The sequence below is a fragment of the Helicoverpa armigera genome, chromosome 15 (assembly GCF_030705265.1).
Source record: "Helicoverpa armigera isolate CAAS_96S chromosome 15, ASM3070526v1, whole genome shotgun sequence".
NCBI lineage: Eukaryota > Metazoa > Arthropoda > Insecta > Lepidoptera > Noctuidae > Helicoverpa > Helicoverpa armigera.
The window spans coordinates 10,654,745-10,674,505 of record NC_087134.1 but is presented as its reverse complement, the minus strand read 5'-3'; the positions used below and the strand labels follow the sequence as shown (position 1 = coordinate 10,674,505).

The following is a 19,761-nucleotide window of genomic DNA, read 5'->3' as shown; positions in this document are numbered from 1 at the left end:
ACTTACTCAGCACAATTTAGTTAAAAATCGCTCGGAACGTATATTGGATTTGGTTTTAAGTACAATACCATCATGCTCCGTGCGTGAATCTAGTTGCCCTTTGACCATTGTTGATCAATTACATCCCCCGCTTGATTTTACTTTATCATTATTAAACCAAACCAATCTCCCTTATAACAAGCATAATCAAAGAAAAAACTTTTTCAAGGCTGATTACAAACGTATCAGAAATTATATTAATGAACAAGACTGGCAGCAAAATTTTGCGGACACTGATGATGTAGACGTCTTGTTAAAAGAGTTCTATAAAGTATTGAATTCTGCAATCGATAGTTTTGTCCCACATTGTAAATCTGCGACTTTCCGGTATCCCCCGTGGTTTAAAAAAACACTTATTCGGACACTGAAAGAAAAAAATAAGTTAAGATTGCGCTTTAAAAAATACAAGAATCCCTTGGATGAGTTAGAGCTACGGTTAGTTACAAAGCGCTGTCAAAACCTAGCAAAAAGTCTATACAATAGTTATTTGGAAAACTTGGAGTCTGAAATTAAAGAAAACCCTAAGCTCTTCTGGACCCATGTAAAGGCTAAACGTGGTGGATCTAGTGCATATCCACTCATAATGACTGACGGACAGACTATATCATCAAACGGCACGACTATCTGTGATATGTTTGGCGATTATTTCGCATCAGTCTACACCTCTGATCACGACACACAAAATAAGAGCGACTCGAATTTTCTGGACTCAATAGAAGTTAACAGTCAACACTTAACAATCCCTGATCTAGACAGAGACTCTCTGCTCAAAAACCTACAATCCGTGAATATCAGAAAGGGTGCAGGTCCAGACGGAATCCCACCGTTATTTATTTCAGCCTGTGCATCGGCTCTCGTTACCCCTCTTTTAAAGATATACACTGTGTCGTTAGCTACTGGAACTTTTCCCACTGAATGGAAAAAGGCTAAAGTTGTCCCTATATACAAGTCGGATAAAAAAGACAATATAACTAACTACAGGCCCATTGCAATCCTGTCCACCTTTGCCAAAATATTTGAATCGATAGTCTGCCCTCACATTCAACGTCACTTCAGACTCTATCTAAGTGATCAACAGCATGGATTTGTTGCGTCTAGATCGACTGCCACAAATTTGTTGTCCTTCACGGAGTCGCTCATGGAAGCTTTAGATTCAAACAAGCAATTTGATGTGCTGTATACCGATTTCAGCAAGGCCTTCGATAAGATTTCTCACTCCATACTAATTAATAAACTAGCAAAGTACGGTATAAGTGGGCCACTGCTGAAATGGCTGAAATCCTATCTTATAGGTCGGGAATTCTATGTTGTGGTGAACGGTTTCAGATCTGCTGGCAACTATCGTATGACCTCCGGAGCTCCACAGGGTTCGCACCTTGCCCCCATACTATTCAACATGTTTATAAATGACCTTCCAAGCTGCTTTTCCTCCTCTGAGTGCTTTTTGTACGCCGATGACCTAAAGTTTGCCAGAACAATCAATTCACCTAGTGACATCGCGCTCTTGCAAGATGACTTAAATAGGGTTGTCGGGTGGTGTAAGAATAACGAAATGGAATTAAATTTAAAAAAATGTTACCACCTGTCATTTTCAAGGAAGATTCACCCTGTACCATCGGAGTACTGGATAGAAAATACTAAACTACAAGAAGTCGACACTATCACGGATCTAGGAGTGCTCTTTGATAAAAAAATAACTTTTATCCCTCACATTGAAAATATCGCCAAAAAGGCCTCTAGAATGTTGGGGTTCGTGCAGAGAAATACAAAAAACTTTAAACTTATTTCCACTAAAATAATGCTGTACAGTAGTCTTGTGCGAAGCATCCTGGAGTATTGCAGTGTCGTATGGAGACCACATTACGCCACGCATAAGTTATTCCTGGAAAGGATACAAAAGCGGTTTCTTTGGCATCTTGCTTTCTCAATGGGCAAAAGCAAACGGCTACCCTCCTACAATGATCGTTTGAAGTACTTCAGGATGCAGTCGTTATCAGCCCGAAGGGATGTAATTGATGCTTTGTTTATTTTTAAATTACTAAGAAATAACATCGACTGCCCTAATGTTCTGAGTCTGCTTAAGTTTCGTGCCCCATCAAGATATCCTAGAACCCCCATCACTCCATTGCACCCACCCTTACGCAGAACGGTTCTAGGTGCACACTCTCCTATTCCACGTCTCTGCAAAATACTTAACAGTTGCAGTCATCTTACAGATGTGCACCACGACAGTCTGAGCAAATTTCGTAAAATAATTAGAGAGCACTTTTCTGGAATTTAGCAGGTTTTTTAATCAGGTTTTTTAATTAGTTGAGTGATCAAGGGTGTCTGTCATACTGGTCAATACCATTATATAGCTTTTATATTTGCTAAATGTGTATTATGCAATGTATTGTATCCTATTCTGTAAAATTATTAATTCGCTGTGATGTATTTAATTTTAATTTTCTTTGCATTTATTCTAATCACCTAATTTTATAAGTATGTAATGTTTATGTTGTTTAAAAATTTTAAGGTAGATACTAACCAAAGGTGTTAATACTACTCTCTATGAGCTGTAATATGTAGTTGTGTTTTGTTATAATTGTTATGGTCGATCGTTTTAATTTTGCCTAATTTTAGTAATGAGCAACAAACAGCCTTTTGTAAAACGGATCAAAAATTGTTCAAGTGGTGTTAACCTTTAAGTAATTAATACACTCATAAATGTAATCTTAAATCAAATATTGTAAACGAACTGTGTAAATAATTGTTGGTTAACCAAATAAATAAATTAAATAAAAAAATCTATCATTGAAAACATGCTGATGTGTTGTAACTTTCTCATTTGACAAAGACAATCTGTCACCAAACACTTAGACAGTCGTGTAAGAGTGCCGACGTCAGTTTACAAGCGATTGTTGCGAACACAATGCGCCGTGTTCGCGTGTCTGTCGGTAACGGGTCCCGCATAGCACACCATGCTTTATGGGTTTATGGGGGCTTTAACTCCTGCTTCAGGACTTCAGATTGGAATAAGGAAATGTAATTTTCCTATATTTTGCACGTTCATTTTAAGCTAATACAGGATCTGAAATTCAATGTCCAGTCAAGTCAATGTTATGCTCAGAAGATTTTAAAAGCCAGTCAGTTTTTAACTTTTAAGTAAAGCTTTTGTCTTTCTTAGCTTTTAACACCAATATCGTGTGATGGAAAGTCTTTTATTTAGACATAATTTCTTCCGAATTCCTTCCTAGCGGAATCTTCTATCAATTTAGCAAAGCCTTTACCATTTCCATCAAAATGTTGTGATAATATTATGTCGACATAATTCCTTACCAAGACATGTTCCAAACCTCAGAGATCCGTGCCTTTAGGAAGCTATGGGGCATTCCTGCAGCAATTTGTGCGCCGCGCGGGCGGTATCATTTGCTACCGCAATCAGCGTAATCACTACAGGGTGATTCGACCCGCCGCGGTATCGCCGCAACTCGTGCGCATGTCGCCAACTCCTCTTGTTCTTATTTCGAAAACTGCCAGACTAAAAGATGGTGCATATAATTTATATCATGATAAAATGAATTAAGAGGTTGGTGCCATCCATTTATTTTGTGAAACTAGTTTAATAATGTTTTCTGAGGTTGATGTCTTTAAAATTGAATTGAATTTCTCTTCAAACGTGTGGAGTGTTAAAAGTGCATCCTGTTTTATTACCTATTGTATGAAAGAATGTTAAATAATTAATTGATTTATTACGAAGCCTGAAGGCTCTTTGCCACATAACTTTAAAGTTGCGTGACGGTAATCGCTAAATATGGCAGCTACAACTGGCTTGAAAAGTAATTTCTTACTGACATTTCGAATGAAATGTCTTGAACTCACCCCAAGACATGTTTTCAGCTTTTCAATTCTCATGTCAATTTTCTCGAAACTAAAATCCCATCAAGCTACAACAATAGTAGCTCTGCCTGGCGCACGCGCTTCCTTTCCGTTACGATTTAGAATTTTGCAACTTTCAGTCCTAACTCAAAGATTGAAAGCTCTTTTTTGTTCACAACCCAAGAAGTTCAAGAAAACATCAATAACATCATAACTCGCGAATTATCTCCACACTATATTGAATACTTCGTTCCAGTAGTTAAGGTATATTTTCGTGTGGAGCGTGAAATCGATCGGAATGAACCGTTTGGCAGGTGGTTGTTGCGTATAACATTGTTGTTTTCAATAGCCAGGCTTGATGTTGAAGACCTTTGCTATTTATGAAGTAACGTGCTCTCGGGGAAACTAATTTCTTGTGCACAGCTGACTGTCATAATGTTATCGCTACTTTATAAACTGTTGCAGTTCTTTTTATTTATTTATTGCTCTGTAATCTGATCGAGAGTGTTGACATAATAAATGTTGCAGTAAGATTAATAAAAACTAAAGCGGTTAAACCTGATATGCTGGCAGAAAAAAATAGGGATGACTCATTATTTGTTGTAGACCTTGCCGAGTAGATAATTCCGAACAGTTAGCACAAGTTTCTGATTACCTGTTGTAAGCTCCAATAATCCCTTACACGTTTCCAAAAGAAGTGGTCCTATTTGTAAAACTAAATAAGGCGCGGGAACTGGCAATCACTTGCATAGTATCTACATATAGACAAGCTCACACGTCCGATACAAAATTACCATATTAATGTAGTCGCATTCAAATGCAGCTTCATAAAGCCGAAGTCGGTAAATTGTGAGATAAACTGCGACTTGTCTCATAAATAATATCGCAGAGGTTTCCAGCGTTTCTCTTCATTACCGGGCCTTATTAATTAGAAGTGGCGAGATTAGTCAGTTTATCGGATGACACACATCGGGACGGGTTCCAGGCGGGGGTCCAGCTTCGTCGAGAGTCGCCGAGAGTTTCGAAATTATCAGGCAGTTAGATTGATTGGTTCCTATAGTCTATCCTAGCGGCGGAGTGGAGGCTAGCTTAGGCACGGACTAATTTACTGCTGCACTCGTTGCTTTTCATTGACTGATTTTGATATTTTTTAAAAGTTACTCACCTTGTTTTGCGAAGTTTCATAATTTTGTAAAGGGTTCCGCCCTTTTGTATTTGACTTATGTTGTATTGAGTGGCTGATATTCAAATCGGGCAAAACGAAACATATAATCGCCTAGTTTCAAAAGCAATAACAAATATTACTGACGCACATAGTGTAGGTATAGCCGAGGCGGTCGTGCTCACAAGCCGCCGTTCCGAACAGACAGATGTACAAGCTCGGAATGTCGGAAGCTTGTTACAATCAGATGATTCGTGATTATGATGTAATAGCTTCTCTGATCAGCCTCAACTAGCGGTACTAAACTAAGATTGATGATGCAAACTAAACAATTTTCATTCGTAATTAATTCTGCACTATCGGAAGCATATTAAATTAAAGAAATTTAATTGAATATAATAAGTGTAACGATTACAACTTTAATAATATTCTTGTTCATAAATTCAAGAGCATAGCGCCGTCGTGTCGGACTGACTTCCCAATCAGGCTGACGATAAAACAGTCAAGTATTTTAATATCGCTCGTAATAATAACATGATATATTTTACTATGCAACCCGTTTCAATTAATGAAATAATAAATAAAAGAGATATTACTATCCGGCTAAAGGGATGGTTTCGTGTATACCCAGCTCTGTCTAATATTAGTAAAATTTCGCTTCCTATCTCGTTCTCGGAGGCATCGCGCGCCACGGTTGGCTGGCTCTATGTCACTCAGTTGCGCACACGCACTCGCGGGAAGCGATCGCGTTTGAAAATCGAATGTTTTTCGCGCGAACTATCATTGGCCAGTGATTTTTCGTTTTGAATTTGGAACTTTTTGGATGAGGTGAAGTGTTGAAAAGGTGTGTTTTGATACGGATTAGTGATCACATGCGTTTGGTCGCCATGATTAGTGTTGTGTAGAAAGTGAATCTGCGACAAAGGATTACAGTGTTATTGTTGGATATACACGTGAGAACTATTGGCTAATTACTGTTTGCGTGCGGAAGGGAATGAGAATGGGTTATGACGTAAACTGGCAGTAGACATACATCAGGGGGGGAGGTAATGATATGGGCAGCGTCAGGTGTGATGCGGTATCACCTGCCGGGTCCGTTTCTAATGAAGGGCAAAAACCGACGTTCTCAGATACGTTGGAACGTGTTCTAATGACACAAGACGAACGTTTGGAGGATAACTGAAGATATACTGCTTAGAAATACTTAATGATCTCATGAATGTTGATAAGCAACTGTCCTCTTTTGGATAAAGTAGTGCCATGTTTTTTAGATTAAGTCGTAACAAGTGCCATCGTAGGTATTAAGTTTCATCAATCTGATGAAAGATAAGGAATTATCATAATTAGACAAGTATGAGATATAATTCTTCTTACATTATTATAATGAGTGGCTCCTGTGCATCAGGTTCTGGTTGTCAATGTTGCACCCAGCCTGCTGTCCAGGCTATAAAGTACATGTTTACGACATTATACCGCTCTGTTTTACGCAAATATGCTTCTATTTTATGTTTTAAATGCTACTTCACCTACGTACGTAAGGCAAGCCTACATCCATGAAAGGGGATCATTAAAACGATGTTATATCGTTTTTATCGCTAATAATTATTAATTTGTGAGCCTACCTAACAATTTTGTCTATAATATTAGTGATTCATGGTATAGAATTAAAACCACACACACATGATCTCACCATTCCAGAACTATTATAGAGAGCGCAGAGTATTTTCCAACACATTTAAAAACTATTCGATTCAATCAACACAAAATCATTAAGTTCTTATTTGCTGTAAAATCACATCGTAAAAAAAATAAAAAAAACAAAACAAAATCAAGCACCATCAGATGACTCACAACAACATTCGATAGGTACTCCAACTGCAAATGCACTTGTCCTTTCAGAAGCACTTATTAATATTAAAATTCACCGACTTTTAATAGAGGCTTAAAAGGCTAACAAAAAGGATCTGTTATCTAAAGTTAAACGGAATAATATCGTAGGAGATAACATCTCGGATGATGGTAGTTGCAATAAAAATGCGCCGCACATTCTACTGCCAGCACTACGTGGGAATATTTGCAATATTTACTTGCAACTTGCTCATCTATACTAATATTGTAATGCTGGACAGTCTGTTTGTTTGCTTGGACCTGCCTCAGGAACTACTGGTTCGATTTGATAGATAGCCCTTTTATTATTGAAGTTTTCTTGGGAGGGCCATCACCCCAGGAAATAGTGAATAGTTAGTATTTATACAATCAAAGATATTTTAAGAGTAATGTTATGTAATGATCAACTATAACCTTAACATTAAGTTTGAAAGTCTATTAAGTTTGTCCATTAAATGGTAGTAAAACAGTTTATGTTGTAATTATAACTGATTTTAATGTTTTAGATCTTAGAAAAGTAATAACAGTGGTTAGACAGTTATATGTTACTTTGGAAATTATTTCTTTGTCATTTCTATCGATGATAAGATCTTTATTAGAAACGGGCAAAAATAACCCTATATGTAATGCCTTCTATTCTCAGTTTCGCCGATATTACTAAGCTTATGTTGAAAACACATTAAATATAGCCTATCTACTAGTTGTTACATCCACAAAATATTCTCTAAAACCTGTACTTGAGGTAGCTTCATACCGAAATTTATCTCAATCGATTACCATGAAAAAGGTCGGATAAGAAACTTTTGACACGGCTACACTAAAACGAAGAGTAAAACTCAGTCATTCAAAATAAACAGTCAAAAAGTTCCGATCAGCGAAAATATTTTGTCACATAATCTAAACAAAGAGAACAAAGCTTAGTTAGACCTACAAGTGGGTCAGAACATAACACACCGTAGTTCTGAACCACAGGCAATTATCCGTTATGACATATTCAGACGAGAGAAACCTCGCGTTGTGTGAACTCACCCATTGTCGCTGACGGTAGTAAAGTGCTCGTGTGAATGAGCTTTATGCCGACTAAGTCATTTGGTGCAGATTTCATTAGGGTTTCAATTTTAAAGCGTGTAACTGCATAATTTAATTTAAATTAAGACCAATACAACGATGGTCTATGCATAAAACATAAAGCTTAAGGATTAGTTTGAACACCCTTAGTCTCAAGATGTGTTAATCAAATAGAAAAAAAAATAAGTTTCATATATCGAGGAAGGATACTATATTTGAGGTCGAGAAGTATATAAGATAGTTCCTTCGAAGATGAACCGGCTGGCGGAAGATAGTTATTTTAAACTTAACACTAAACCAAAGTGACGATGACACGAGGACCCAAAAATGTTTCCAAGATAGTTATAACCTGACCCGAGGTCGACCTAGATGCAACAGAATAAAATTAACATAAACCAAGTTGTGTTTGTTTAATTGACATGTCTTTCTAATTTAATTTAAAATTGTTGTTAAACTGCTGTTTAGTTACTTTGAAAAACGGAAATTCTTAAATCAACTGCTGAATGCATATAAGAAAGTTGATAAAAATATGATTTTATGAATAAGAATAATTTTATAAAGTTATTAATTTCGTTTAAGCGGTATGTTCTTGATTTTTATCAATCAAACTTAGTAGGTATCTTTCTACGTTTCGCATGACCTAACTTTTAAGTACGCCCCAATGTCACAAACAGATGAACTTTGATCAAAAAACCAGTTTCTAAATCATGTTTTGAATACAATCTCTGATTGAAAATAAAGCAAATTATGCTCAATATTATAAATTGCCATAAACAAATCGAGGAATGGAATTCCTTCTTAATAGAATCACGCGCAGCCCAGTGATCGCGAGTAACGGATCGTTGATTATAAATCAAAATCATATCGACACGGTTCTACTAATTAAAATACGACCATCCAACTTAATAGTAAATGTGAAAGTTTGTATGTTACTCAATCACACAGAAGCTAGTGGATTGATTTTGATGGAAATTGAGGTACAGATAGGTTAACTTCTTGAATTTCTCTTTCTTATATTCCAGTACGATGATCCAAATCCGAAGTAAACATATCGTCCACACGTGTTAGTGAATCATAAATCTGACGATAACAAACTGTTTGTCAGACTGTCATTTCATAGGAAACTGTTCCGCTGGTTTTAATTGATTTTTCGTATTGGAAAGTTTCCCGGATGGAAGCAGTAAACTTGTAAAAGATGCAAGGGATATCGCTAACTGGTGAAAGTGACTGCAGTCATATCTAATTGGGTCATTTCTACGTCACTTCTACTCAGTTGTCCAAGACGATTTCAGTTAAATAGTTTAGAAACGAATGAAAAATTAAACAGCATTTCATGCAATTCCCGATAAAAAAAGCATAAAAGAGCAAATTATTTTTTAATCAATGCAGTAATCGAAGACAGCGATTGCGAACTCGAACAAAAACCATTAGTCAATAGAAACGCAATAATGCAAGCACTGAGACTATCCTTTCCACAAAAACATAAGAATGACCAGATTTGCACCGTTTACAAAAAACACACCAATTTCTATTCAGTCTTCAGCTAAACTTTTTACTAATATACCATAAGCAATAACTTTACCTTATACAGGCTGTTCAATAAATCAGAGCCAATAAAATGGTGTAAAAACAGTCGGCGAGCGGCTGTATATGGCAATATATGGGGACAGGGGGTATATGGTACATGGCTCTATTGCGGACCACGAACACGGCTTACGAAGGACCCGTATTTTGTGGTCTACGGGACTGTCGGCTTGTACATTCCCTTTGGAAATAAACTTCTTGTTCGAACATGGTTATCGTGGCTCCGATTTTGCTACAGAGCAGTTTGAAGATGTTATTTCCTCCCCGAAAACATTTGGGATATCTTGATATTAATTTGGCATTACTGGTACTGTTAAAGGCTGCAAATTCAGAGCAATAAGTCAAGAATTCCGAGCGCAGTCTTTCTAAATCTTTGCAGTGCCAACTTAACGAACCAATACATAAGAGAGGAACAATTAAGGAATAAATAGGTCCCATTCATCGTGTTGCTCCAACAATTAACCCTGAGCATGCAGACAATCCGCGCCGACCAATCAGCTTCGATAATTAGCTCCTTAAATCTATCCGCGGCTAACGATGTCCTACGCGCCTGCCGCCAACTTAACAAATTACAAATAAATGCTCAAGTTAATATATCGTAAGATTCGTAATTGCTGATATAAAGCTTAAATGTAAATTCTTAAAATATTTTGGATAATGTTCCATCGGACCCTGCAATAGGTGTAAATATCTAAGCGACAATGTCATCTTCCTAAAATTCAAAATCCATTGCCAAAGAATTTTCAAAGCTACCTGAACTTACTTGTGTCAGTGCTACTAGGTTTAACTAGATTGGTCAGTATTGTCCTTTATCTTTATTTGGAATATTTCGTCTCTTTTCATGAATTGGCCTAATAAGGAGTACTAAAACCTCTACAGTATTTAAGTCCCCAAGTGCCGTTGTTACCGTATCCCCTTTACTTCCATCATCCAGCTCGTGGCACGTCCGCCATTTTTTACAGCAATCACTATTAGTTTCTACGATGGCATGCGGTTGATTGACTGAAAGTATAATCTTGTTTTATAATTTGTTTTCCAAGATGGTATGACGTTGTGATTAAACTGCGATCGCGTGTACTGTTATGTTTCAATTAAATACAATATTGTTGTCAGTTACTTGTTGACTTAATGAATATATCTCGTACAAAAATAGAACTTATTGGTGTATGTAGTGACTAAAACATTTTCTATCAGCTACTGTGGACTTCCAAAATTAATTATAGAATTAATAAATTCGGTTATGATTAAGATCATTAGCTTTCAAAAGTTCTTATGTATTTTGTTCATAGTGATTAGTGTCTCATCTGCTGACCTTGCATTTCTTAATATCGTGACGGCATCAAATGTAAAACGACAAAAGGCTTTTAACCATAATATTTACACAGTAGTTATTAGGTAAGCAGCTACTAGCCAAGAACCAATAACATATAACCCTAGAGTTACAAAAGGTCCCCACGAGCACGGAGTCTTGACACACGCCGTTATTACCGACTTTTTACCATTGCCATTAGCTGTTGAATACAAAGTGCATCTGTCAAGTGGCTCCATGTTCCAACACAATAATACAGCCTTCATTTGGAACCGGGTGTTGGTCCACTGTAATTTAAACAGGACCTAACCCGGGGCTGTCATTTCTTGCTCACTTACTGCACCCTTATCTGAAAGTCATAAGGTCAATTTCTGAGTAGCACTACAAGAAAGAACAGTCATTTTCAGGTTCGGGTCCAGAGCCTTATTCAAACGTATTAAGATTGGTAATCGTTGGGCATATTCTTGGCCTGATTGGTCTAGCCCGTTGGCCGCGGGCCACCTAAGACTACTGCTTATTGTGGTACCCTTGTTTTTTTCTGTAATTGATTTTTAATGGCTTTTACTGCCACACTCATAATGGATACTTAAATTAATCCTAACGAGTCCTTAACTAATTATCATTAAATCTGTTAATGAACGATACATCCCAGAGACGAAATTTAAGTTTTCATTAGTTAATGAAAGCTTTAAGTATCCGTAGGGCAGAGTATCGTCAAATTGTCTTTGATAATGCTTATCGATAAACGAAAGGTGTAGCCGCACCTTAAAATGTGAAATTATTAAGTAGCAAAAACTGTTATTTAAATACATTAAAACCTTGTATATCAACAATAGAAATAAGAATTTGTTAATTTCGGCATCGTTTTTACGTAAAAACATCTATTTTCATGTAAATGATATAAAGTACATGGAAACTTTTTTCTGGTATCACTGTCAATATTGTACTGTCAGTGTCAAGGTTACGTTTAAAATTCTTGAAACGTTAACCGTCAGGAAAGAAAAGTGTGTGGAAAAGTGTGATAAGCTCTGAAATAAATAGCTTTATCTTAACATATTATCATGGTAAGTTTCGTTTCTATGTACATTAGTAGCTGCACATATGTATTTGAAGAATTTAACGTGTGCTTGTTTCATTTTAGGAGTCTTCAGGAACAAGAGCCCCACGTAAACGTGAGGCTAATTTCACGGTGGACGAAAAAGCTTTGTTAGCACAATTAGTTAAAAAGAGACCAATCGTGGCATCTTAAATAACAGATAGCAAGTCAGTCGCCCAGAAACAAGCAGCATGGGATAGTATAATACAGGAGTTCAATCAGGAATCAATCACCAACTTCCAGACTACGGGCTGCTTTGTGAAAGTTTAAGAAAACCCACAGCAGCCGCGCTTGCGACCACTAGATCAACGAGGAAGTCAAATAAACTTTGTACTACATAATTGGCCTCTTGTTCAACAATTAAAAAAGTATTCTTCTTATTTTATGGATTTTTATTTATTAAAAATTATATTATGAGAAAAATCTATCAACTATAGGTTGTCGCACCAAAAATCCATTGCTGTTGGTTGTGCTTTCACGCCTTTCACTCAGGACAACATCATCATTTTCAATATGAGGAGATTCCCAGTTCTTTGGAACCAAATCATCAACCTGTAAAGAAATATTATGCAGTGTCGCACAAGCACATATAACAGCCACAACTGTATCCATCTTAATGCCCATGCCAAGTTGGAGACAAGGAAACCTTCTTTTCCAAATGCCAAAGCATCTTTCCACAGTATTACACATTATATTTTATTTGGCTTCTGTTGTAGTTTTCTTGTGCAGTTGAATTTGGTGATAAAAACGGTGTCAGTAGCACATTGCTAACTGCATACCCGCTGTCCCCTAAGGGATTGTTCACACCAAACGTATTGTCCGCCGCTGACTGTGAGTATACTCACAGTCGGCCTCAGTGTGAACGTCGACTCAATCTGCAGTACGCGTACTCACCAAGCCGACAATAGGCTATAGCGTACGATGCGCTACATGTGTGAACAAAAGAATACGCTCGTGTAGGTTCACACTAGATGCGTACGCTGAGCGGCCGACTATTCTACACATAAAAGAGCTCAGTATTTGAAGTTGCTCGTAGCATCACTGCGCGGCGGTGCGGACGCGGCGGAGCGGCGGTGCGTACGCGGCGGAGCGGCGCTATTCGGCAACTGCGTCCACGTAGCCAATCCGCGTCCGCCGTGCATAGTCGCGTAGTAAAATAATCGGCTACTGAGAGTCAGCTACAACAGACGACGTAACAGCGTATAGTCGGTTCGGTGTGAACGACAATTTCAATATATATGGAAAAGCAATAAACTGCGTAACGCGCGCTCACAGTCAGCGGCGGACAATACGTTTGGTGTGAACGATGCCTTAAATTATCCCTTTTAACACACCAGTATTCAGTCTTTGTTTACTTGCACTGCTGTTATAAATAAAACTATCATGGGTACTGCCAGGCCACCGGGCTACTAGATCATAAAATTCCAAGTTTATCCCAGTGACTGCTTGAACATTGATAGAAAAATACCCTTTTATATTCCTATAGACTTCTAATGTTACTCCTCCTGGGCTTCTTATTTGGCCCCACTACTCTAAACCTTCTGGTATAGTCTACACAATCAATAAAGTCATGCAAATCACTCATCTTTACTTTATTGTTAAAACACTTCTATTCCTGAGACTTTAAAATATTTTATTTACTTTTATAACCTTAAACATAAATGTCAAAATCAATCATTAGAAAGTTAAGTAAAGGTTTTGCTTTACTTAACTTTAATTGTCATTAAGGGATGGTAACGGATCATTAATTGTCTCTGAGAGTGAGCTTTTTTAAATCTATACTAAGGAGCCACTTAAGTAACCATTAACTGACTCTGAGTGTGGCAGTGAGTTGTTAGGGTGGTGCTTGAAATTCGGATCGAAATTATTTGTTGAATATTTTAAATTGTGATTATGCAGACGATAATGTAGGTATATTCGTATGTATGCACGTATGTAAAAATTCCAGGTCTTCCAATCTTAATCAAATCACTAAAAGCCCTGCAAAGATTATCACAAAGCACATGATATGACGACTCAAAACCACTTCTCTTATTTTAAATTCATCAGCAAGATGCAAACAATAGCATTTCTATACTTCCTTATGAACGAGTCATGTTGTGAAATAAATAAAGAACTGTTCATTCACAAACAATATAAAATAACAATAATCACATAATTCGTAGCTTAAATTATCCAACAGCTTGATCTTACGTGTGAATACAAAAACTCTATTCACGTTCTGACGTAAACATTAAACTTCTGTAGAGATTATCATCATTTAGTTAATCATCATCACCAAGCAAAATGCTCTGACTGATTGCTTACATTTGTCGATAATTGTATATTTAATCCAACGATAGGAAACTAATGGACTTCACTTCATTTCGTTTTATATTTATTTAGTTGTAACTACTCCAAGGTTTTATGTATTAGCGGTCCAAACTTGTGTTATTACGATTATTACGAAGTCATATCTCGGAACTTGATTTGCTTCTTCGACAACAAAAACTTTATCACTCAATCGTATATTGTGGGAACTGGCTTAAGGCACTAAAAACTGTGGGTCACTTGCCATAAAAAAAGTATTTTCACCAAATTAAGGGCTCCCAAAAATTCGCTTCGGTAGCGGCCGAAAACAAAATCTGATATTACCATAATCACCGACGCTCAACCAATTTCGTGGACAGAGCTTGGGAACATACATCTGTCCTTCTTTTTCGTGCTCGTGGGATGTGCGTGAGAGCGAGATGAATTTATATTTAGTTGTTTTTGTGATGTTGTCCGGCTCATTTGCATGCACACGCGACGCAAGCGCAGCTCTCCGTGTTCGGGTTAATAAGAAGATGTATAAGTACGATAAGCCGCAGCAGCCTGTTGGGCTCCTATTGACATTTAGTTAATACGTTTGTTAATGTGTCACCATTATACGCTTGTAAAACAGACCTCGAGTTATCGAGCTGCTTTACAATTTAAGATAAATGTATTTACAGATAGTGTGTTCATTCGTTTATTTATGGGTTTAATCGAAATTACGGCTAGGTCATCAAAACATCCAAGCGAAATGGAATAATTCTTAATAAGTTTCTCGAATCGCCAAGATAAAAATGTATACAAAAAGCAATCCCAATAACGGAAACGATTTGTAATTTCTTCTAAACATGAGTTATAACACAATATCTTAAATTTAAATCTAACCGTTTGTTATTCCGATTCCACGGAAGCGTCCGATCAACAAATAAATTATTGTATTGTATTAATATGTGCTAAACAAACAACAAATAGCATAGCTAGAGCTGCCCGAGATACAATGAGCTACAAATCAAGCAAGTCTACAATAGAGCTGCGCCTCGCATCGACTCGATACTATCGATAATTGCGAGATACCCCCGAGACTGGGTGTACTACGCCGAATCGAATAACAAATAATCGAATATCAATTGATCGACCACTATAAATCGAAATTCTAAATACTAGAACGTTCAAATTATCGAATGTTCATAAAATCGAACATTCAATACATCGCGCAGTCAATACATCGAGTGTTCAAAATATCGAATTTTCGTTAGGTCGAGCGTTAAATGTATCGCATATTCATCCTATCGAAAAATCTATATTTTTTATGAATACAACAAAAACCCAAAATTTATGAATAATATATAAATGTTAATGTAGTTTTTATTATTTAACATTTTTTCAATCGCATTATCATCCCTTTTGCCTCTTTTTTGCAAAGTAGGTCTTCCCAATCCCGCGTTTGCCTTTTCAATTCACACAAAATTTTAAAATGTACCTTTAAAAGTTAAGAATTAAAGATTAAAATGTGATTTATTAGTAAATTTTGAGATTTTGTTGTATTCATAAAAAATATAGATTTTTCGATAGGATGAATATGCGATGCATTTAACGCTCGACCTAACGAAAATTCGATATTTTGAACACTCGATGTATTGACTGCGCGATGTATTGAATGTTCGATTTAATAAACATTCGATATTATGAACGTTCGAGTATTTAGAATTTCGATTTATAGTGGTCGATCAATTGATATTCGATTATTTGTTATTCGATTCGGCGTAGTACACCCCCCGAGACTATAATTAGAGGTGCTCTGCAAATATCTGTTATCGATGATGGAAATAATTGTGTGGCACTTACATTTAGAAAATTTTGTGTGTGGGACCTATCTGTACTTATTTATCTATTGCCTTATAAGCAAACATAAGTACATGTCTATACCACGCTACATTAAAATTTGAAAGTATAGATAGTATTCCAGATATCCCACATAATACTTTTTTCATCAATCATCTTCTTTTTAACTGAATTTTAATTACATACTGAGATACTCTTGCCACTTAACAGATTCAATCCGTACAATGATTAATATGTATGCTAAATAAACTTCCGCAAGTTTGCCTAGTTTGCCATTTCAATAATTCAAATTCTCTTTTCGTAATTTATAATGAATAAACAGGTTTCAATACTATTAATTAATAAATATAGAAATTGTACATCTGATTCGAAAATCACACGCTCCGATATTCCTTTTGATACATGACACATGGCCATTAAATATTAATTCAAAGATAGTAAACCTGTTAATTTCTCACCTTTTTGCTCTCGCCATAACAGTGAAACAAAAGTCACACCCACGCTAGAAATAGAAAGTGCGATAGAATCTGGAGCACTATTGCACCATGCACAAACAGTACAGGCAGAGACAATAGTACACGTAATGGCAGATTGAGACTCGACGGTAATGATCCACGTAGGACGGAAAATAATGGAATCATTCGTCAAAATAAACCACAATAACTTGGAGGCCCTGATAAATGTTGTGAAATTATAGTCTGGTAGAACAGGGATCTTAAGCTCGGCTGTTGAGTTTACTGTTTAAGTAGATAAATATTGATAAGTTTACACAGAGACGTGACAGTAACTAGACACTGTTATCTAAGTTCTGATAACAGAAAATACAAAAAAGAATAATCAGGACAGGATAAATACCAATTTGCGATTTTAGATAATACAAAATGTAAAAAGAATCAAAAAGTACGATTATCAGATAAATCACTGCGACTGCAACCGGTACAGAGCGATCATAATCTCGCAGATTCCGGAGCGGGTAACGATGGCCGAGAGAATAATGACTCAAGGGAAGCTCGCCAATAAGTGAGGCTGCATTATGGGCATGTAACCCAATGAATTATTATTAAAAATTAACATTTTGATTAGAAGGCCAATGTATTCGTTCTCAAACATCAAAACCTAACTCACTTGTAACTATAACATGTTTAGTTAGAAAAGCATTTGTACCCTGCTGTATTGTACAAATGCAGCCTTATAAGTATCACTATTATAAAATATGCCTAAGGAAGTTCATAAATATTTACATAGATTCTTTTCAACAGCTACAACTGCCCATTATAAATCACTCAGTCTGGTCTTAGATTTATGAATGATCACTGCAGAAGATACCATTATGAATATTGATACTGTAGATGGTATTAATTTTGCCTTCACACGCAACTCATATGCTGCATTCGCGCACGATCACGATGCACGATGAAAGCCAATTGATAGATTCTTATATTTACACAGTACATCGTCTATGTTAGAACGACCTACAGGTGACTACTAAGACAAAATACTTTTAAACTTGTTTCCAGATAGGTTTGATAATCTAAGCACGTATTTGTGAACAGGTTCAAGTGCAATTCTAGTCACACAACGAATAAATTTACCATTTTGTGTTGCTCCAAGTATGGCGTAATCTGAAACAAGACGAATATAAGGCTTGGTATAAGTGAAAAAGGTTAAAGTTTCCTTTATTTTTAGCAGTTTACTTTTCATGCAAATGACAATTAAAGAGTAGAAAGCCTAGACCAGTCTGAAGACAATTGAGCGTATAAATCACTAGTAAAATGCGAGCGCACAATAGCGCGCAGTGAGGTAACCGCATGGATTGAGTCGGCTGCGCTGCGGAGTAATGACAGGCCGTGAGTGATGGCGCAGGCCAGGCGACGTGTAGCAGGGCAGGGCTTGAAGGCTGCTTTATTTTATGTGGTGCTGTGTAGCTTAGCAACTGTCATCGAAAATGTTGAACTATGAAGATGTTTGAACATTGGTTAGTTTAACGTAAAGCAAATAAGGGATTTAGCCATGAAATGTTGGTTGGTTAGCATTCAGAAGTAGTTTGTATTAAGGGTTATATTTATATGTATGTGCAGCGCGTATGTAACATTGTCATGCCAGTTTATGTCATAACATTCTCATAAACATTTCTAAATAGTGGGATATTCCATAGTAGCAAAATGTCGGCGACAGCAACACGACATGTAAAGTCGTCAAATTCGGCGAACATACTTATGTGCAAACAATGGTGGAAAGTGTGCTGGATGTACGGCGATCAAGAGAAATATTACAGACAGTTATATGGCAAAAGAAAACTCAATAATTTAAATAGCAGCTTTTTAAATTTTGATGACACGGATACCAAAAGGCCCGGCGCGCAAATAACAGAGCTCACTGATGATTTCTTTGAAGATAATTGTTCTCAAATTGAGCCAGCACCAGACGAAGTAGATGCACCAAAAGATGCACCTTTTGGAAGTGTGGAGCCCGACGCTTTATATGGCTTCGATTACCAAACCACGTGGCAGAAAGACCAAAGAAGACAACCCATACAACAAAGTTACGACGAGTACATGAACACTACAGATCTAGACAAAATATTAAATACAAATCTCAACGCAGATAGTATTAAGAGTATGTTAGAAAACGGTCTACCTCAAAGATCTAAAATTATTGATGCGAAGGAAGAAGTAGTGAGAAATGGTAATACTGTGGGGAAAAGTTCTAGAACAGTTTGTAGGACTAAACGGGGGGCTTTGGTGACTGAGGAAACTGAGATATCTACTGATGGGAGGACGTTGGCTAACTTAAAGTTTCAAAGGTCTACGGTAAAGACTGGTCCTAATAAAGTGAAGGAAGTGCTTCAGCCTCTGAGGGAGGACAAGGTGTTGGACGAGTGCTCGAGGAAGAAGTGCATCGGAGACAAGCTGACCACCACCACCACCACGCTGGTGACGGTCACGCAGACCTCCGTCACGTCGTGCAATGAGTGAGTATTTCTCTGTTATGACACTTTATTTTGTAAAGCACGCGGTACATAATATAATGTCCATGAATGTGTAATGTACGTACATGTAATTGTATTGTATGCCAAATGATTATTGAGAATATGTTAAATTGATTCGTTCAATCCAAAAGCAATCTCGGACGTCTAGGAAGTGCAGTGGAATTTAATTTACCGGCAAATACAATATGCAGAGATTCGATATAAGTCATAATAAACACAGTTATGTCAAATCAATCCACACGTGTGAAAATAACTGAACCCAATTCCCTTTATTGTCAATTTATTACAATAGTGTCATGCATAGCAATTTCACTTTAAAGTTTTTAACAATAGAGTTCAATTTCACCTGCATTGTTGTTGGCCACAAAGCCCCGTACGGCACTGTTGGCGGCGCAGACGCAGCCGCACCGCAGTTCCGGTAATGACGTTATTGGAATCCGCCATGATTGCGGTCTCGTGGTTTTGGAACATGGCAGGGAACTGCTCAGTTTTGTGGAAATAATTATGGCCAGACACAATTTAAAATGTCACTGTTTTTATTTTACTATCCAAGTGGCTTTATCCAACTCTTTATTATTTCCATTTATTCTTACCGGTTGATGGAAAGAGCTTTTTGTTTGAGTCTTCTTATCTAC

General features: G+C 36.9%; 1 protein-coding gene and 1 long non-coding RNA gene across 5 annotated transcripts in view; both read left to right on the top strand.

Moving 5' to 3' along the window:
- The window catches only part of LOC110377914 (protein prickle), a 272,653-nt gene that overhangs the window by 130,598 nt on the left and 122,294 nt on the right, over positions 1-19,761 (top strand). For 2 of the 4 annotated variants that reach the window (XM_049845093.2, XM_064038078.1), the window contains exons 1-2: positions 5,781-5,903; positions 18,293-19,108. The exons of the other annotated variants lie outside the window; for them this stretch is intronic. In XM_049845093.2, the coding sequence (XP_049701050.2) occupies positions 18,300-19,108 (809 nt within the window). In that variant the 5' untranslated portion in view covers positions 5,781-5,903; positions 18,293-18,299. Of the gene's footprint in view, positions 1-5,780; positions 5,904-18,292; positions 19,109-19,761 lie in introns of those variants that run through there. 4 annotated transcript variants of the gene reach the window in all.
- On the top strand, positions 11,472-12,383 carry LOC135117898 (uncharacterized). The gene is made up of 2 exons (XR_010277228.1): positions 11,472-11,971; positions 12,049-12,383. It is a non-coding gene; the product is annotated as an uncharacterized LOC135117898 (long non-coding RNA).